Source organism: Neovison vison, chromosome X, assembly GCF_020171115.1.
Source record: "Neovison vison isolate M4711 chromosome X, ASM_NN_V1, whole genome shotgun sequence".
Taxonomy (NCBI): Eukaryota; Metazoa; Chordata; class Mammalia; order Carnivora; family Mustelidae; genus Neogale; species Neogale vison.
Genome location: NC_058105.1, coordinates 124,068,254 through 124,089,910, shown reverse-complemented (window position 1 = coordinate 124,089,910; position 21,657 = coordinate 124,068,254). Strand labels below are relative to the sequence as shown.

At 46.3% G+C, this 21,657-nt stretch overlaps 1 protein-coding gene across 1 annotated transcript in view; it reads right to left on the bottom strand.

Annotated features, from left to right (window-relative positions):
- The window catches only part of ARHGAP6 (Rho GTPase activating protein 6), a 253,890-nt gene that overhangs the window by 28,760 nt on the left and 203,473 nt on the right, over positions 1–21,657 (bottom strand). Inside the window, 6 exon segments of the mRNA XM_044234593.1 lie at positions 2,100–2,279; positions 8,739–8,887; positions 9,926–10,076; positions 12,638–12,693; positions 17,562–17,757; positions 19,754–20,010. Coding sequence (XP_044090528.1) covers positions 2,100–2,279; positions 8,739–8,887; positions 9,926–10,076; positions 12,638–12,693; positions 17,562–17,757; positions 19,754–20,010 — 989 coding nt within the window.

Here is a 21,657-nt window from a genome sequence, read left to right as displayed (position 1 = left end):
GCCTCACTGAGAAGTAAAGACCACAGTTGGGTTGTGGAGCATAAATGTAAGCTACTAGCCCAGAGACCCCGGGCATCAACATCTCCCAAGAAGAGCAAGCGAAGAAAGTGCTGGAAAAGGTGGAACCGATGGGTTGATGTTCTTCTGCTGTTTTCCATAGTCCGGGCAGCAGGAAACGGCGGCCAGGAAAGGTTGTGTTGGTATCCGCATGGAAAAGAAATGCCTGATGATTTGTGGTCTCATCTAAAGAACTTTGCTTAGAATATGGAATTTAGAGAACAGAATTCAGATTGGTGAGAGGTATTATTTTGTTAAAAAAAAAATCCAGAGAGCATGAAGTCATGCCAAGACTACTTGGCAAGATGACATGAGACTTAAAACTTGAACAAAATGGTGAAAAGTTCAGTTATTTGATTCATCCTAATATATAGTTAATTATGAGGGTTTTGGCTGAAGTGTGAAACTTACACGCAGGCAATGACTAATTCCATATTTTTTGAGAGTTCACTGTTTGCAAACAGAACAGCGCTTCAGAGACCCAGAGGGGAGCAAGACACCATTCTACCTCAGTGAACTTTCTCACTGTGTGTAAATCCATTTTCTCTTCTTCCTGGGCATCCAGCAGGAATCCGTTTTCCCAGGTTCCCTTGTTGTTAAGCATGGCCTGTGTAATGGGATTTGAGTGGACGTGATGGATGCCCTTCTAGGTACGGCCCATAACATCCTAGGGGATCACAGCATCTCAGACGCCAGGAGTTCAAGACCTTAAATCATTAGCTGCAAAGCTGTCTGACACGCGTCTGATTACACTTCACATCAACAAGCTCTTGACGTCTGTTTGTGCTGAAGTCCTGAGATTTGGACCAGCTCATGTTGCCCAACCAACGAGATTCTTAATGAACATTAACATAGACTCTTAGAGCCTGCAGAAAGCTTTCATGTATCAAATGATTCTGGGAAGCACCCTGGGAAATAGGGTGTACTTTTAACCTTTCCATTTCACAAAAGCCAAAATCGATGTTTGCTGAGCACTGAAGTCCTTGGTCATGATCACACAGGTAAGACGCAGAGGGCAGAGTGTAAAGCACTGGCTCTCAAACTGACAAAAATACCATGGGCGTGGAAGTAAATCTCACGCAGGGCATTTGATCAACGCAGACACAATACTAAGGGGCTGCAAAAGAGGGAACTGACAAGCTCGGCTGAAGCGGCCACACGAGGCTCTAGCGGAATAGGGGAAGATTTATGGTGAGCGTTTGCAAATTGACAGGAGAAATGGGAGAGGAAACATGGAGAAAGTTCCTGTAAATTCTGACATGCGATATGAGTGGCGAACAGAAATAGAAGAGCCTTGGCATCTGTTCTAATGTTTCAAGGGAAGTTGGAGCAAGCAGTGCAGTTTTTTGAAGGAAAACAGGAACTGGTAATTCAATACAAATACAAAAAATATTTATTGAGTGCCTGCCAGATGGAGGGCCTTCCAAAAGTGTACAGAGGATACAGAGAGAAGATAACAAGGGCACAACCCATGTTTCAGATGCATTTAGAAACCACTAAGGGAACTAGTCATAAACGACTGTAACACAATGTTGAGTAAGATAAACATCAATAAGAACAGTGATGGGTTTTAAGGGACAAAGAAGTGACATGAGAAGGACATGGGAGAGAGAGGTGAAGCTTCATGGAGGAGGTAAGATGTCAACATTGACCTTGGAGGAGATGTCGTCGACGGGGGGTGGTTATGGATTACGTGAATTCGGGAGGGCCACAGACAACTCCCCAAAGAAGGATGTTATCAATATTTTGAGCAGGGACCTCTCTTTCTGGATAATTAAATCACTCCAAAATGTGGCCATGGTCTAGGGGACAACAAAATGCATTTATAACTTGGGTATGTTTGTTTAAACGTGGGATCACCAACTACCAGTGACACCACAGCTCTGTACCTTTCTACTTCCATTGAAACTGCCTGGCTTCCAGTGAATTCGGGCAACGACTGGCCCTGCAGACCAGAGGTGGTGTGCGTGAGTTTTGGTCTGCAGCCCAGCAGCCCCACGAGGCAGCTTACCGAGGTGTCCTGCCTAAGGAGAGCCACTTACCATGAACAGGGCTTCGTAATTTTCAATCATTTTCTGCACCACAGCTATGATGGCTGTGCTCTCCTCAGCCCGGGCTGAGCTCTGGACAGAGAATTCTTTGTCCGATGATTTCTGCTTGTGCAGCAGGTTGGGTCCAAATATGGTGGCCAAGTTCAGAGAGGTCATTTTGTTCCCAGTGACCTGTAAGAGTGGACGACACAAGGATTGGTGGTATTTTTGCTTTTCAAACTGCTGGGTGCGTTGGTAATAAAAGGGACCTTTTTCCTTTCCTTTTTTTTTTTTCCCCCTGCAAGGACTTATATCACCTTTGGCAGAATCCACGAGGAGCACCGTCACTTCCCTTTTGTTTCATCTCTTGGATTGACTCTCATAGCTTAGTGGTCATTTCAATAGCAGATTAAGTACAATTTTACATCTCTAAGTTATTCGTTGTGAAACTGGTACTTATAAAATGTCTTCCCTGTCTGCATCCACGCACCCATCCATCCAACCAACCACTCGTCCCTCCATCCGAGCCAGCCGGCCTTCCGCCTGTCCTGGCATCTATCAGCCCATCACCCCTCTATGAAATCACCCACTCAGGGCCTACCACAGGCTACACCATTTTCGTGGATTTGAATTATTTAAAATTTTCCCAACAATGACCACAGTACAGTCCTTATTTTATAGAGGTCACTTTCTAGAGGGGAAGTAAACATATCAGTTACAGGGATTGGGTACAAAGTATGAAGCTATCAACTCTGGTGGCCCCAGGGACACTTCAAAGACGTGGTGATATTTGCACAAAACCATGAAAGAGGAATGGAGTTGGTCAGGCCAAAAAGCAGGGGAGCTGAGGCAAGGGACGATTTCACAGTAGGAGGAACACTGTATGCAACAACAGAAACACGTAAACTACATCCAGGTACCCCCAACCCCCCACCCCTGGCAACAGCATCACAGGGGGTTCTGCGGGAAAGGTGGGCAAGGGCCATGGCAACGTGTCTCCTGTTGGCAAAACTGTCCCTGGTTGAGAACCACTAGGCTAGGCAACTTTTTCTTTCTCTTGTCGGTGTTAGTTGCAAATCTAGGAACACAGGGATACGTGTGGGGACTGTGGCTATTCGGTGGGGCTCCTTGGTCTGGGAAGACGTGCGGAGCCTTTGAGAGGCACTTGGGTGCCCAGCATGGCATTCAAGAGTCCTGATTCACAGCCACAAGAAAGAGTCCTGGTCCCACCCTTGTCCTGGGGAGCCCTGAGCTGGAGCTGGTGGCAGCCCAGGCCTGCGATCCTGGCATGGCACGCGGCAGGTGCTATTTTTAGAAGGTGAGCCTGTTTTTCAGGCCTCCTGCCAAGTGAAATGCTTTCACATGTAAACACTGGGCATTTTCACGGAAATACTCTTTATCCGTAGGACTGTTTGATTATTTTTCTTCTGCATTTTACTTCATGGATATAAAAGTTGCCATTTTTTCATTTGCTTTTTCCTTTCTCTTCCTGGAAATTTACGGCTGAGGATAAAATCAACTATGTGTCATGTTCAAATTCATCCCTTTGGAACTTAGGCTTTTGGAGCGCTTCCCTCTACCCCCTTAAAGTCGTATCAGGGTTTTCCTATTTTTTTTTTCAACATTAACAAATAGGAGATTTTGTTTTCCTTTAAAAGAATGTTTAGCACAAGGACAGTCCAAAACTCTGTTTCCGTTCCCTCCTTCCCCTGTTGCTATTCTGGGAACGCAATCCAATCCGTCCGTAAAATGGCACAGAGATTCCAGCTGTAGACCATGCTGCTGTGGCTTGTTAATGCTTTAGTTGTTGGGTTGTGATTTGTTTTTGTTTTACTGTGCTTGAGACTGGAAAGGGGACTCGCTTGCGGCCCGTGGTCCAGCTTCTACCTCTACGGGGCTCTACGTTACAACACGTGCCCTTGGGGGCAGCTCATGAGCTAATTATGAGCCAGCCAATTAAACCGCTGATTTTATCTTCACTAAATAAGCATCCCAGAGCCCTTCTAAACCTAACAGGAATCGCTCGCGTTGATTATCAGTCTGGCGTGCACGGTTACCGGACTAGGAACTTTCCATAGGCTGTTTCAGTTCTTTTGTGGTATAAGCTGGGGAAGCAGCTGGGCTGTTGTCCTTTTTTTCACACCCAGGGAAGTGATGCCCGGAGCCCGGAGCCCCGAGGCCAGGCCGGGGCCGGGGGAGCGGAGGAGCTAGCCCCAATCTTCCCCATGAGCCGGCACCTCCCCCTGGTCACAGCATGGGGCAATGGGAAAACTACACTTTAAAGCAAGGGCTGGGATTGGGGTGGGGAGGGGGAGACACTGGTCCTGCTCCAGTTCCAAAGCCAACCTCCCACTTCCTGAAGGTCTACACCTCCTCAGAGATCAGTAATCCTGGTTTTATGCCGGTGGCTCGTAAGGTCTTTTCTGCCTCGTAGACTTTGTGAAGAACTGAAGGCCGGCTACGGACTCTCCCACCAAAAACGAGCATATCCACACCACATTTTCTGCAATACCAGAGCAATCTCAGACAACCTGAAAAACCACTAGGTTTTTTTTTTTTCCCCCCCTGGGCTCAAGAGGTTTCAGTGATGTTCCCGCAGTATTCTCTCTTAAAGAAAGGAAATCGTTATTCCCTTTGGGAATTTCTCTTTTCCCCAAGGAGCAAAGCAAATAAAATGGAATCAGACAAAGTGAACATAGTGAAACGCCATTATCATTTTCCCCCCAATTTCCCAGCCAACAAATGTTCTCACGTCCTTCTTGTCAAAATCCTTAAGATCCTATTAGTTAATGATGCAGGACACTGTAAGTGCCAATTAGAAAGGAAATACTATGCTCATCTCGTAGAGGAGGAAGCTGAGACCATGCCCCCTGCCCAACTCCGTTCTCTTCCCTCTCCCTCTAGGTCGTAGAAACCAGGTTGTGCAGCGCGGCGCTGGTGGAGTATGGGAGCCTCCAAGCTCCTCGATGCTCTCTGACCGCAGCTCTCCACGTTGCAGGCCACAATCACTACCCAGCAGAGACAGAACCTGTCTAAGCCCGAGAACCGAACGGGCGAGAGGAAAAGCTGAAGACTGCTCTGTTTCGGGACCATATTTGACGGCTGGAGCCCCGTCTCGCCGCAGTGCGCCCATCCCGTGGCCTCCACGTCCTTGTGCCAAGCCACCACCAACAAAATATTCACAAACAACTGCCAGTCCCTCTCCCTCCACTCTGAGCCCCGACCAGAGGGGCTTCCGGCTCACCCCCATCCCCGCGCAGGGCTTACGTGGTCCGTTCACTCAAGCCCCTTGAGACGTCTCCTCCAGGAAGCCACTCCTAACTTTCCTGGACCGTGTTCACCACCTTTCTCCCGAGACTCTGGGCTGACTCTGCACTGCCTCCCCTAATTCCACACTTGCCTCGTGTCCTCACCTCCTCCACCTCCTAGGGGCCGCAGCGTCCCAGGAGCAGCAACTGGACAATTTTGGAACAACACTCCGCTCGGGGCCCAGGATGTCCGTGATTCGAACACCAAGGCCACTGTTCCATGGAGGCACTGACAACGCGAACTGCTGTCTTCCACATCGCCAGTCACACCGAGGCTTCCCAACACTCTCTCTCCCCACCTCTACCAAGCTACAGCATGGGTCATACAGCCTTAGCAGAATCCTTCAAACGTGCAGGGCTTAAAGGAATGCGGCACCTACGCCCTTACAAAGGCATTCGGCAGTCCGTGAACACAGCCCAATTCCCCTCATACGTCCTCGGGACCTTCCCACTCCAGAGCCTCTACTCCAACCGAGATGGCCGCGTGGGCTGCCTGTTCGCCTGGGACATCTCACCGTTCCACCGAAGCAAACCACTCCTCCTCTTTCCCCCGCCGCTTTAACATTTGGTTGCTAGTGCTTCATTTTGACTCAAGGTTCAGCTTTGCTGTTCCCGGGACGCTACCACATTAGAGTAAAGCACTCTTCCCAGCTGTACCGTGCCAGGTGGAGACTCTGTATCCCCAAACTTCAGGTAAGGAGACTCCGGTTTAGGGAGGTTAATAGATTTCTCCAAGAACACCTGGTCAGTTAGTGATAAAGCTACCCAGAGCTCTCAACCAGGGGTGACTCTGCCCTCTCCCCACCCCTCACAGGGTACTCGGCAATTAGAGATGCTTTTGGTTGTCACAACGGGGGCACGGTAGGGAGCCGCTACCAACATCAAGCATTTAGGATAAAGGCCCAGGACGCTGCTAAAATATCCCAGAATGCACAGGGCAGCCCTACAATTACTTGGTCCCAAATATCAATCATACGGAGGGTGGAAAACCCCCAGCTAGACCCATGGGATTTTTCCCCCCAATTCCTAGTCTAGATTCCTGTCTTCTTAGTAAACTAGACCAGTTTGGGGTTGAGCCACAGCTGCGACTTTACTGGTCACTGGATGGCTCCGACCACTATTCCATACGAGAAGGTTGTGTGAATGAAAATGATGGGCCCCTCCCTCCACATTTCTCCTGCCATCTTCTAGGGTCCTGTCATGCTTGCTCTGCAAATCTATCGTGTCTATGGGGTCCAGGGTGCCTCCCCCAGAGTTGTGACCCTATGGGATCCTGGCGGAGTTACTTAACCCCTCTAGGCCTCGCTTTCCACCTCTGAAATGCGGAGGCAGCGACAGCAGCCTTGTGCAGGGGAGGACTGACTGTAACGTAATAAAGCCTCAGGCACGCAGCCGGCATGAGGTCGGAGAGAGGGCGATGACAGCTACAGTGCCAACAGGCCAAGGGTTGTCGGTCCCCAGCCCGGAATCTCTTCTTCCTTTGGGCCTAGGTGATGGGGTTTCGTTCAGCATTTGGACTGAGAGAGTGTCTGCAAAGGATTCTAAAAAAGCAAGAGTTGGGCGCCTGGGTGGCTCAGTGGGTTAAGCTGCTGCCTTCGGCTCAGGTCATGATCTCAGGGTCCTGGGATCGAGGCCTGCATCGGGCTCTTTGCTCAGCAGGGAGCCTGCTTCCTCCTCTCTCTCTCTCTGCCTGCCTCTCTGCCTCTTGTGATCTCTCTCTGTCAAATAAATAAATAAAATCTTAAAAAAAAAAAAAAAGCAAGAGTTGCTTTCATTGGACTTCCTGCTTTCATCGATGCCTTCTTTGTCACCTAAGACCCGACCGTCGGCTCCCACGCTACTGCAGGAGCATCATAGAAGGGGTTGGCGCGCCTAGGAACGCAGACAGGGCCCTGCCTCCACCCAGTGATTTGGCAGGTGATTCCACAGCTTGCGTTGCATCCGTAGCTGATAAGGGATGACACCCAGGCGGGGAGTCCAACTACCACTTAACAATTATGAGAATTACAGTATATCCCGGGGAGAGCTGTGTCTGCTAAAATGAGGTGTCGGTACCATATTACGAAGCCTGAAGCCAGCAGAGGGTTCACTAATTATAACTACGATAGAGAGACATGGTTAAGTCAGGAAAGTTCCATTCTTGCACCAACGGCGAGGATGACCTCAAGAAATGCAGAACTGCCTTTCTGGATTAAAGTGGAAAAAAAAATAGGACCAGGATTTTTAGGAAAGAAACGTGATAAATATAGAACCGAATCCACCATAGGGCTGAGTTCTGCTTAACAATGATTGAAAAGGAAAGGTTCTGCGATGGAATAAGGCCTTTGGCATCTTCGTGTTTGATTTGTAATGAGTGTTACTAGCACAGGAAAGGGTCTGAGATCACCGGGGCAGTCCAAGGTCAAGGAGAAGTATGACTGGATAGTACCAAAAAGGGAAACAGATCTCTTGTTACGGTGAAGACTGAAGAGGCTGCTTGTTAACTGGTCACCTAAAATTGAAGCCAGCATCTCCTTTGTCCGAGGGTGAAACCAAAACCACCTTGAAGCATATGGCTGCATATGAACCAAAGAGAACCGGACCCCAGGACCTCAGATGCGCAGGGGGTGGAGCCACCCTAGGGCCCGAGTGGGGACTAGGTTCAACAAGAACATCCCAGGAGGGCCCATGGGACTGTGCAGAATCTGTTCAGTAGCTGACATGCTGTGGCATCGAGATGCATGGCAATGGTAGATCAGGCCTTCTAGATCCTTCTACTTCCTTCTCCACCAGGTTTGGAAGCAGGACTGACTCTCCATGGCTTTAAGCCAGTCGATTTGAGGGGAAGGGTTTAAGGAGAGAAAGAACCTCTTAAAAGGAGGATAGCACACCTTTAGCCATAGGGCAGATGGGAGCTTGAGGGACAATCTGGAAGAATCACAAGGTGACAACGTAGTGGGGGCCCAAGTTAAGGAAGCAGATCAAATTAATGACAACGAAAGCAATCTCGCCCTGCCCCCATTACTCCATTTTTTCACAGCTGTAAACACCTCCATAGCCCATGGCTCAGCTTCTTCACACAAATGGAAATTCAAGGTCTCCCATAAAGCATCATCAGGGAAAATGGCAGCCTCGTTTAGAAGCATTCTGGAAACAAAGGACGTCAGTGGCCTATGTGATCCTAGGAACCGTCCCTCCTGAAAAAAAGCCTGCACTGGTTCTCCTTCTACATCAACAGCTGGGTCAGGAAAGGGCAGGTGCCATTTCCTCCAGGGGAAGCAGATCATCACATTGATGGCCCACTCTTCTGCAACTGGAAAAAGGAAGAGGCACAGCATCGAGGGCCCCTGCGGGTGCGTCCTACCTCTTGCCCATCTTTGCTGACGTTGTCATTGGCATGCCTGGCCACCATGGAGAGGAACTGGAGGAGGCGGTGCAGGGTGTCACAGTTGCAGGGAGGTAGAAGATAGATGAGGAGCTGCAAGGTGCCCAGCTGTTCCTCTGGTTCCAACACTAAGCGAGGCAAAGGGAGGCATTCTGAGTAGGCTAAAGGGGGAATTCCCACTATTCAGGTCCCGAGAAGAGGCCCCTTTCAATCCCTTTCAGAAAGGGATGAGCCAGGCCAGTCACGTTCCGCCACACCCATCCTCCCGCTGGCCTAGCGATTTAGCTCAAGGTCCTATGAAGGGCGTAAAGATCAAGTAGACGCGGGGAAATGACCCAGCTGCAGCGAGCATTTTCACCCTGGGGAAGAAAGGTAGCTTCAATTCCCTTACTTTCCTCTCTCTCCCTTCCCTGCCATTCTCATCATTTACTTTGTAGACTGCGATCTTCCATTTTCAGGAAATATTTACTAACAGTGACTGGGAGTTGGTGAACAGTCTAAAAGCTGAGTTTATAGCAGATCTGAGGCCCTTTTCTGTTGAAGAATCCACAAGGAATTGACTTTTTGTTGGCAATAACCAAAGCCAGGGCACAATGGCAGTCTTCACGCTCTTCCGTGATCCTGTTTTAATTGTGGCATCGGAGGAAGAAAAATATGGAGGCTGTCACAGTTCTGACCTGCTTCTCCCCGCCCCTCCTCCTTTTCTCCTCCATGTGATCTGGGTCCATAGCCCTCAAGCAGCCATACTGAAAGCCCTGCCCCTGGGCTATGCCATTCTGCTTTCCCCGGAATGTTGCCTGCCCCCTTTCCTCACTCTGGGTTTCTATGGTTCCCTCCTTCCTCATACCAGAAACGCAAACTCATTTTTAAGGGACAGACTCACTGTGAGCTCTTGCTGTTCCTCCAAAGCATCAGTTTATAGCACGTTCTACTGAGCTGGGGTCATCTGAAAGCATCCCAAATTCCTCTTTGTTTTATGGTAACTTTCTTCTTGCTAATGCTCCCCAGGGTAAATCTCGAAAATTCCCCAAATAGGCCACTCATTAGAGACCAATAAATAAGAAGCAAAAAAAGTCATTGGGAAACACATGTACAAGGTCCAATGAGTCAGGTGGTCATCCCAGTAAATCCCTAGACATGTTCCTGCAAATGGCCGTGTTACGCACAGAGAGTATTGATGAAGGCTGTGTACAGCTCCCTGGTGAGAAGGGGGTCCGGCATGTCCCTCAGGAACTCCTTCAGCAAGGCAGCCACATCGTGAACGCTGTGCTCCTCCTCCAGAGAGACATCAATCCCACGGTCGAATTCCTCCCGTAACTGGAAAAATAATGGTTCCAATGGCAGTCTCATGACAGCATAGCTCAATGTTCAGAGCCCAGCAAATGAAGTGCGGGGACATGCAGCATCTGGTCTTAAGTTTACACAGACACCAGAAAGGAGAAGAAAACAACGTGTTGCCTTGATCTACAGAGTCTAACCATGAATGTATTTTCACATGCATATATATATGCATCATTATGCATTATTAAATAAATGCATTATTAAATGAATGTATCTGTAGGTTTACTGTTAGTGATGCAAGCAGAAAGGCTGGAGAATGACATCCAGAAGGTTGGGAGGAAAGAGCTGAGGGGGTTAGGTCAAGGGTGAATGTGGGAGGGAGGAATTCATCTATCACACAGCAGTTCTGCATGTCAGCGATCCTACCAGGTTGGAATTTTGACATTTTACAGAAATACTCAACAAGAAAGCAAGATTTTTTGCTGCGCACGATGAAATTAAAAACCCTGATAAGCCATTTGTGACTAAGCCTCAGAAGATGACAATTACTAAATAAAAGCTGCCTTAGATTAGTCAAAGGAGCCTTATTAACAATTCCCAAAGGGAGTCCCTGCCTTATTCGTTATCCTGGGTTCATTAGTGTTTATGACAACATGAAAGCACAATAGCAAGAGGAAGGGAGTCATAACTCTGCAGCCAACTTCCATGGCCGTCGGCTCAACTTCTCCTACGTATTGTTTTCTGCTGCAGAAATAATTCCGCGAGTTCCTGAATCTCCTCTATGCAATACGCTTCTTTAAGAGTTCACTGGTTCACTTACTCATTTATTCATTCACTGGATTTCCTGTGCACCGGGCAGAGGTCTAGGCTCTCCAAGTATGCTAGGGAACAAAGAGGCAATGTCCCTATCCCCTCCCCAGCTCTCAGGCTGCTGGAGAGACTGATGAGCAACTGGTAATCCCACAGATGATTAATTCGCTGTTAATTCGCTGTTATTCGGAACAACTGTTCTGAATTAAGAAGTGTAGGGTGCTAAGAAGTGATGTTCAAGAGTAAAATGGTGGGTTAGCGGATATGTCACCCTGGGAATCGAAGTCTCCATAACCACAAATTATATTCTGATTGGATAATCCTTAAATAAATCTCTATGCAAAGGTTTTCCCTTTGGTGGGTCCCGATATAAGTGAGGAATAATTTCTGAGACTAGCCGCCTCTCCACCTGGTGAAAATGCCATTCCCGTCCCGAGCTGCCCACTGATGCCAGGCTACTCAACAGCAGTGTGCAGCAGGCAGCCAGAACGGAAGACTCCCCCTTGGCACCACTCCTTCCTGCGATCACTCAAACCCGCCAGGTTCTCTCCCCGGCACACACACATGCAGAAAGAATGAACCGTGGGAAGACGCTTCATCTAAATTGTGGGATCTTGAGTTTAACCCTGAGCTTGAACCGAACCTGGGGCAAACTGTGTGATCGTGAATTAAGTTTCTTAATTTTTTCAAGCCTCGAAAGAAGTGGACGAAGGGGCCCCTCTCACAGCCGGTGGCTGGAGTCAGTAAGATAATGTTTTGAAAATATTCTGCTGCTCTGCCCAGGCGAGAAGGCCTGGCGAGAATGTTATCATTCTACCTTCCTTCTTGCAAGCCCTGTGGCAAAGTGTTGTATGTTCTGTAGTCCCTTGTGTGGCGATTACAAATAAAGGCACCCACCAAATAAACAGAAAAAGGACTCCTTTTTGGAAGCCCCTTTTCTCTTGACAAAAAAGAAGTATCAGGGGGTGTTGAGTTCAGTTAGTTTCAATACTATGAACAATTATTCCTTCAGCTTTATCAGCTAAAAATTCTTTTCATTTGGCTTCACTTTTGAGTTGCTGTGTTCCTTACTGCTTACTGGTCTGTTGGGACCAATGGAGGAAACGTCACGTTTTAATGTTCTTTTAGCCAACAAATGAATTCTTTTTTCAAAGGGCGGTTTGCCTTTTGTGAAGCCCTCATGAGCACAATTACCTGCCCACTCACAGGAACCTATTCCTGAAGGTCTAGCATCAAACTTCTGTCGCGGGAATGTTGTACGATGCTGAAGGAGCAAGGGGCACGGTCCCGCGTGTACAATGAGTTGGGGGTGGGAGGAACCAGTGGTTCCACGGAAATGAAATAAGAATGATTTCTTTTTGAGAAAGTAAAACTATAAATACAGCATCTTATATGAAGGCAATCTCAAGGGCATCATTTCATTACGTTTTAGTAAAAACAAGTGCTAGGCAATTGTCTTCTGTTTATTATCCTTTCCTAATTAGGTGCTCTCTGAATCTCCTGCTTTTACAGTTTCAATAAGATGTTTATAAATAATCTTTGTTTGGCTGGACACACCATGAACACATCCAAACGTTTTGATTTCAAAGGTCTGATCCTAACTCCATCACAACCTTGCTGAGCTTCTGAGTCATTGCCTTTTACCTCTTGGGAGTCGATTATCCTGCAATTGGTGGGAGGATCCAGAAGAGCTGCTCTGAAATGCATTTGCAGAAGCTGGAGCTTCGTGCAAGGTAATTCAATTGAAAGTCAAGAAACGTACAAGACAGTCTTCGCTTTTCACTTACCTGTCTCACTCTCTTCTTTGAGCTTCCAACTCGGAATATCCCCACCGTCTGGAGGCCTGCAAAGAAAAAAACAAAGTCAACAGTCCCGTTTTGTGGCTTGAAATTGGAGGAAAGCACCGTGGACATAGAATAGAATGCCAGCAACACGCGGAACAGCAACATCACAACCGCGTGCACGAATGCTTGCTTAGTTACTCCCCAGTAGCCTCTGTAGGTACCTGAAGCGTAGCGCTCTAAACACCGGGGACCCATCATGTTAAATGTTGCTGATGAAAAACTTTCCCTGTGGTACTATGTATTTCCATATCTTCCCCATATGAAAAATACAATTTTCTTCATCATTCAGATTCATCATTACTTAAACATGCATTTTATATGAAGTCTTAGTTCGTTATCAATGTTAAAAATAGACATTTATTGTTTCACTGGTTAGAATAAAACAAGTACATATTAAAATCTATAAAATGCAGAAAAATGTAAAAGATAGTGTTTTTTAAAAATACCTGATGCAGAAATAACCACTCTTAATATTCTCTTTTATTTCTATCCAGTCTTTTCTCCATGTATGTCTGTGTGTGTGTATTTTTTCTTTTTACATAGTTGAGCCAGAGTTTTCTCTGATTCAGGTTTGATTCTGGGGCGGGGGGCAGGGAGCAGCAGAACACTTCCTAAGAAGTATGATGTACTTCCTTCCTTCGGCGAGGCACGGAATGTCTGAGCGGCTCACCTTTTCCTGCGCAGGCCATTAATCATCATCACTGATGGTCATCGCCTACATTTATTTTTTTCACTGGTAGCTCATTTTCTCTTCATTTGGGATAATCAGTTATGAGGGTTATGCTGGTTTGGAGCCGCCCATGCTGGTTTGGACATTCTGTAGCCACGTGGAGAGAGCCGGCCCGCGAGGAAAGCCAGTGGACAGACTCATGCTCTCCTACCATCGTTTGAATCCTGGCTCCAGCTGTGTCTCAATCTCGATAGAATACTGAGACTTCCAGTTTGGAAATAGGATCTTTGGGAGGGGGGGTGCTTTCCTTAATCTAATTTTATACGGGTTCCTCTCTCTTGCCACTGAAAGAGTTCGGAGCAGTACAACATATCATTAAATTGGAAAGAATTACAATCTTTATAACATTGTTTCTTTCAATCCAGAACCAAAGTCAACATCTTAATTTGTTTAAATCATGTTTTAGATTTCTTGGTAGAACTTCACAGTTTTCTTTATAGAAGTTCCTTGCTGCTTCCTATAGATACTCTGGGTATGTTTTTGATATTAATATGAATGAATTATTTTACAGTTAGAGTATATAACTGATTACTGCTCTTACATAGGAAATGGATATCTTTTTGTATATTTATTTTATGGTCTTGCCACTTTATGTATTAAGTATAATCCCTTTTTGGCCAGATTTCCAGGGCTTTTTAGTTAGAAAAGATTAGTATCTATAATTACAAACTCATTTATAAATATAATTATAAATCCATAAACCCTGTTTATCAGTTCTATAGCTTACAAATGGTATCCTGAACTTCCGGAATAATCTGAGAGGCTAATTCTTGCTGATTTGTGTAATCACTTGTTGGTGACTGCCCTTGGGTAGGATTTTGCTCTGCATCTGTTTTCTTTTCTTTTTTTTCTCTTAAGATTCTATTTATTTATTTGACAGAGAAAGAGATCACAAGTAGGGGTAGAGGCAGGCAGAGAGAGAAGGGGAAGCAGGCTCCCTGCTGAGCAGAGAGCCCAATGCGGGGCTCAATCCCAGGACCCTGAGATCATGGCCTGAGCAGAAGGTAGCGGCTTAACCCACTAGGCTACCCAGGCGCCCCTGCATCTATTTTCAAGACTTCCATACCTTCCTTGTTGCTGCTCTCAGTCTGTCTTCCTCACAAGTGAGGCCAACCCCTAGCCTAGTCTATTGCTTCTACTTCGATGGGAGCTTGTGAACAGGATAATCGAGCTATTTTGAGTCACTCCAGAATTATACTTTTTACCTGCAAAGGGAACATAGTGAGTATCCGTCTGAAGAGTTATGCAAGGATTCAATTAATTAATGCATATAGAGTTCTTCGAATCATATTTGGCATCTATTATAGAGAGAGAAACAGACCCTGACTGAACAGAATGAGCCTCCTTTACACAAGAGAGAAAACTTTAATATAATAGCAGGTGTTAGCAATTTTAATTTTGGCTGCATTTTTTTTCTTAGTTTTTTGATGGTTTCCGGAGAGTCGAATTTTCTACAGAAGTGAAATAGCAGAAGGGCATTTTCTACACGGGCAGGACTGGTCATTCGGCTAAATCTCTCCGGCCCTCAGAAATGCCCATTTTGATGACATTATTATTTCCTCAATTAGATTACTTTTCCACTCAGCAAAAATGACTGTAATTGAAAAAATAACGAGTTAGTGATCAAGTGCTATAATTCCTATATATCTCAGTTGGTTAGAATCTGTTTCAAGTTTTTTGAAATATATCTTGTTTGCTTGTTTCTAGGGAGAGCAACTGACAGCCATCAGAAGGCCAATGCCATTCTCTCCCACAAGCTATACGGTGATTTTCCTCAGAGAGGAGATACAGTCTAGGCATTTAGTAACCTTGACTTAAGACAGTCATTGATAAAGCAGGCGTACATCCAAAAAGGCATTGACCTGGCAAAGGAATGTGACTTTGAGTGGCCTGTCCCAGAAAGTGACATGATCATCTTTCTCTCCTTTTCAGCAGAAACTGGAATGGAAACATGACCCCGGAGCACCTGGGTCTCAAGCTTAGGGAATTCCAATAAAGCGGGCAGGCAGAATAAGCAGGATGCCCCACCCTAAAATCAGCCCCAATCCCAGAAATGTAATAGGGCTTGAGCTTCCATTGTATTGTCTGGTTTTGTTGTTGGTGGTGGTGGTGTTTGTTTGTTTGTTTTTTTTAATTTGTGCTTCTGGGAAATCAAGGATGCTTAAGGCATTTTGAGCTAACAGTTCAGAAAGCATCTGGGTGAAATATAGGTAGGGAAGGGTGTTATACACAGACACAGACAAGAGTCAAGAGAACTGTCCAAGACCAGTGGTGGAGGGAATGAAAAGGTCTCTGACAAATGTTTATAAGGATACAGTGACTAGGACTCTGTCTTACCCATTTCCCAAATGGGCAAATAAAGTCTTATGAGAGAATTGTTTTTGAGGCTTGCTTTTTTTTGCATTGGTTTCAAGTAACCAAGGAGAATATCCGTTTGCATTTGAATATGTCTTGTATTTTTCTGGAGCCAAACACCATGGAAACCAGGAGCAGAATCAGGTCCTTGACAGGATAATCTTTTTTCTTTTAGGCCCTACATTGCACGTTAACCATGCCAAAATGAGAAACAACTGTCCAGTTTCTTAGTAAGCTTCAAGGAAATGCTGTTTTACAAATTATAATTCATGAAAATTCATTTTGAAAAAGAAAACAGAAAGACATACCAAGTTGTCTTTCACGTAAAGAGTTACTCAGCCTGGCACTGGATCTTTGCAGGACTGGAGCAGAATTCCCTCACTTAGGACTCTTCGAACTGCTTACAGTCCACTCTGTACATTCTTTATGGAGAAAAACTATAATCGTAAAAGCATGAGTCTCTTTTTCTGCCTCACAGCGGAATTTAGGCTGAACTGACATATTCATGGTACTGAACACTTTTGTCGTTAAGCTATTTTAAAAAATAATTCTGTGTAAGTAATATTTATGGAACACCTACATTATATTCATCATGATACTGTTGGGAATTCAAAATACGAAGGCATTTTCCTTGACTCCCAGTGTGCTTTCCTAGGAGCAGAGACAGACAGATCCACACATACACACAGGTACATATAAAAATCTTGTACAGAGGGGCGCCTGGGTATCGCAGTCGGTTGAGCATCTGACTCTTGGTTTCGGCCCACATCGGGCTCCAGGCTCAGCACGAATCTGCTTGGGTTTCTCTCCCTCTCCCTCTCCCCCTCCCCACACTCATGCTCTCTCTGTTTCTCAAACAAATCTTTAAAAAAAATTTGTGTAGACAAAGCTTCAATATGTACTCATTTTGTTAAGTCATCCACATGTTATCTAGTGATTAAGATAATTAGGTATCTCCTTAATCATTTTTTACGAAGTCCCACTTACACTAGGAAAACTGAGATGAGAATATTAACAGTAGTTATGTCTCCATGATAACCTCAGAATTTTCTTAGCTTTTCTGTTTCTTTTTCTCTTGATTACAATGAATGTATTATTTTATAGTAAAAAAGCAATTAGCTTTTCTCGTGTCCATAAAATACACGCTAACACTACACGAAACACACTCAGGTTATGGAAATAGCAGTTTGATGAGCCAGTAAGTCTACACTTCAGAAAAATTTTTTAAAAAGTATATTTTTAAGTCACATATTAATTGGTATAGAGTTGCCAAAGGGTCATTGTGAAGAAGTTTGACGTGAACATCTTTCCACAAAAATGCAAATAGCAATATAGAAAATTGTTGTCAGAAACCATGTATTTTCTACTCAAAGAATGATTAGTAAATCTTTTTTTTTTTAAGTAGCTAGACTCTTATTTTTTTAAAGGAAGCCTTGCTAGCAACACTGATGCATAAAAAAAGATAAAAGTGGCTGGGCTGTGTTTGACGAGAGGCTTGGGGACAAACCCAGCCCAATAGATCTGGGCCTCCAGGCTCACGTCTGAGGACTCTTGGGTGCTGGGTGGCCTGAAAACCATCAAGTTGATTTTTTTCTCCCATAATCATGTATAGCCCAGTACTCTCTAAAGCCAAAAGTCAGATCTGTAAACTTTCCTCACAAAGGAAATTTCAGCCCAGAGTCTGAGCAGATGAACAAAGCATTGAACTGGGTGCTTAAATCCACCAAGCCTGAATAACCGAGAATCTCTCATACTCCATCACCGACAGACAAATCTGCTTACCATGCTTTTCAAGATGCTGACAGCAGCTGTCCACCAGCCTGGGGACCTGTCTGTAAATGGGATTCAGACTGAGTTTCTTATCTCTGGCTTTTTCTTTTTTACTCTGAGCCTCGGCAGGCAAGGACAGTTGCAAAGCTTCTAGCAGTCGCGACTGATTGTCATCGAGATCTGTGATAGAGTCCACTGACATCGCGCCCTGCAAAGCACACAGAGGCGTGAATGAAGGGCGCGGATGGAGAAAACAAGAGCAAGTTCCGTCGCATGCCAGCCGGTAACGCTTTTGCCCAGGACTGCGCGTCCCCCTGAAACCACGCCACGCCATCGAATCATGCCGTTCGTTCCGTCAAAGGAACATGGCACACACCTCTCGAAGAAGTCAGGAAACTACCACAACAGGGTAAGGGAATGGCAGTTACAATTTCCACAAACAACATTCGCCAAATGAAAGACGGGACAGAGCGGCCGTTGCGTTGTTGTATTTTGACCCAATCACTTCGTTTCTTGAAACAAGAAAAAGATCACATGCTTGATGAATGAGGCAAAGTCCGAGAAGCCTCGTGAATAAAAACCAAACATCTCGACTGGGACTCGAGGAGGTAGATTTTTAACATTGGATTCCATGGAACAGCCCTGGCTGGGCTTCCCCCCAGAACTGGCACCAAGAACTTGATCAGGGGCGTGGTGCTGGGAGACAGCTCTAGGGGGAAGGGGGTCGAGAAAGGGGAGGGAGGCAGCGGATGGAGAGGGTCACCCAGTCTATGACAAGCCTGTATGCAGCTCGTGCCCAAGCTCCCGGCACCTCTGGGAGACAGTGTGGGTCAAGCAGCTCAGAGCCCACTGCGGTCAGGAGCAAGGGTGCTGGGCTATGTGAACCACAAGCGTCACGAATCACTGATTAAGAGCAACTCTGGTCGGGGCGAGGAGGTGACATTCAGTGTCTCAGCCCTTGCAGCCTATCACGTGCATGGGTTGGTGCCGAGTGGAGGGGAGCAGGGCACCGGCCATGTCTGCACAGCCCCCCTACCCCCCCCCCGCCCCGGCTGATGAAGCGGAGAGGAAGGGGTTCACTGCTCATGTCTTAGCAAGGCCTGGACAGAGGGGAAGGCATCTGGGAGGCCCGCTGCCTGGGCTCCTGATTCCCAGAAAGCGCACACGTGGAGTCTGGGTGCTATGGCCTTATGACACCCAAACGGTGACAGGCTGTAGAACAGTTCCGTCACATCCATTTAAATACCCTGGGAAGTCGGCACTTCTCCGCTTTTAAACATAACCAAAACCTTGAAAAAGAGCAGTGGCTCAGGTACCCCTTTATCTTGAGTGTGGATTTTAAGTGGGAAGCGTTTGGGGTTTTGCCTAGAGCAGTAGTGAGTGGCTAGAGGCGGCAAAGATTTGGGGGGTCTCCGGGCAAGAGGAGAAGGAGAGAAGATCTCCCAAGGACCTGGGAAATTTTAGAGATGCTTCTCAACCGACTCAGCCCATCACCAACCAGTTTGCCTGAGAACTCAGCTTTCCTGAATTGAAACAGGAAACCTGAAACAAGAAATTGATTCTGTTACAGAAATGATTTGAAAGAGGATGTAAATTAAAAAATAAAGGAAGAAAGAGGACATAGGTGCTCTCTCTCTCTCTCTCTCTCTCTATATATATATATATATATATATGTGATACATGATATGCTGTATCAGATAGATGATAGATGATACACGATATATATGTAGGTTTCTTGTGGGGGGAAAAAGTTCCATTGATTAAAAAAAATATATATCCTTGCTTATGAAGACTGGTAGTCAGGTCGCTGGGGGGCTAGGTGTGGCTCTTGGATTAGAGATGAAGAGACTAAGGACCCGCCTGGCCCCGCCCCCAACCCGCAGAGTCTCCAGGGCAAGTCCACAGGACAGAAGATTACGCTATGGCACCATCAACAGTGCTGCTCTAGAATGTTTAGGACACCACGGGGAACACACATGGGGATCCGAGGAGGGGCACCCAGCAGCTCTGAGAGTGGTCAGGAAAAGGCTTTGAGGCTATGTCACATGCCACATGGCCCAGGGCATGCTGTCCCCGCATGGGGTCACGGACAGATCCCTGGGCTCCCTTTCCAGTTTTCACAAGAGCGGAGAGACTCAGAGAATAACCTAGTAATGCTTCGGTTGTTGCAGCAGTAGTGTCAGAGAAAGTCCTGGCCAACTCACCCTCCTCCTGGCCCGAGGAGCCGGTTCTGGGGTGTTTGGGGACGTTGACTCATTTGGTGTTTCCGAGGTGGAGCTGAGAGATGAGTTACTGCTTGAGAGTTCTTTGTTTTGTCTTTTATTTCCAAATGGGAGGAGGGAAGCCACAAAATCAGACGCATCCTTCTGCTCGTCCCTCTGCGAATCTTGCTTGAGCTTATAGGCCCGGTCGTTTGCAATGACTTGGGATAAGGGCATTCCAAATGCCTGCGGGATGAATTCTGGAATCAAAAAACCAAACACTTTCAGACATGGCTGGGCCAGGGAAGGCTCACACCCACGCTTCAGACCCAAGCGCAGCCGCATTCAAATGACTGGTTCCTGAAGAACTGCTTCTTCAGTCAAATACAGGGACTTTGGTGTGTGTCAGAGTGGCCCAAGTTTCTATTACTGTCAAGGAGGCCAGTATGGGTAAAGAACATGGGTTTCCAGAAATCTAGGCTGCTAGTTTTCCCCCCACATACCTCAAGTATGTCTTAAAGTAAAGAACTATATGGAGAAATGTGACATTTTTGACAGAATGTACATGATGCTTTATCCTCACAAGGATACCATTTTACAAACCGTTAGTCTTGGGTTTATGTGTCTCAAGAGCCCCCAGAATTTACAAGGCATGAGAGGTCTAGGTGCATGTGCTTAGTCCACAGGGACTCTCAGAACAGCTACCGTGATGGGTAGTAGTAGGTGTAGTGCCGGTTCCTGAAGGGTCCAGAGCAAGGGGCCTGTGGGGCAGCGGGAGTCAGATACGTAAAGAATTACACAGGTGTCTCTCAGGTGCATGGAGCAAAGACTGAAGTTTCGTGAAGTGGGTACACTTTGCGGTTCCCAGTAAAAGAGCCAGATACGTGAGTGAGGACCCGAAGGCAGGGGAGCAGCTCGAGGGAAGTCTGCTTTTTCCCTCTGTGTTTGTTGTCCCCACTGGCTGCCTCCAGTTGCTGGGCTGGGGCTGTCGCTCTCAAGATCTATGTACTCAAGCCATTCTGCAGGGCCCTGTGCAACAGACTCTCCTCACTGAGGAACCAGCGAAGGGCTCACGATACGATGCGTTAAATCCTCCAGTAAGGACAACCTGGGGGAAGGAGCGTTATCACAGAAATCTACTGCTTCATTTGGAGATGGACACACAGTTGCTTTGTTTCCACATTCATACACAAACACTGTAATAAGCACACTGATCCTTAGGGCCGGCCACCTTTTGGGCATTATTTTAGATTTATGCCAAAAAGCATTCATAATGAAATTCAATGCATTATTTCTTTTAGACTCAAAATTACATCTAGCAGCAGAATATGGGAGTCTAGCTTCTCCCTTGTTTTTATAACCCTATGACTAGAACCAGAATGATGACGAGGAAATAATTCTAAGGGTTTGTTCTTTGAAAGAAAAGGCTAACCTCAAATCAGGTGGAAAGAGACTTTAAAAGGCTTTCCTCCTTGGTCCATGCAACATGGTACCATCACTGGGTTAATGGCCAAGTCTATGTTAAAAGCAGAAATGGCACTTAGGAGGTCTGAACCTCGGGTTCCATCACAACATGCAGTCTGTTTTGAAGTGAAAAATCAAAATGTCAGCATTTGGGGGATTTTTGGAAGATGCTTACCATTCTTGATCGACAAACTAGGTGGCATACGATAATAACGCAAACCAAAATTTCGGCATGTTTTTGAGTGATTGGTGTAGGCGGCATAGCAAGATCTGATACTCACTATTGCTAAAAGGCCATCTTCCCTACTAGCACAATTAGAATAGCAGTCCACGTGCCACGCACCCCAGGATACATGGTGTAAGTCAGTGCTCTCTTGTGTATGGGAATAAGCAAAGACTCTTGCTTCAGAAAACCTGGGGAGAGTCTAGAAACATGGGGTGCC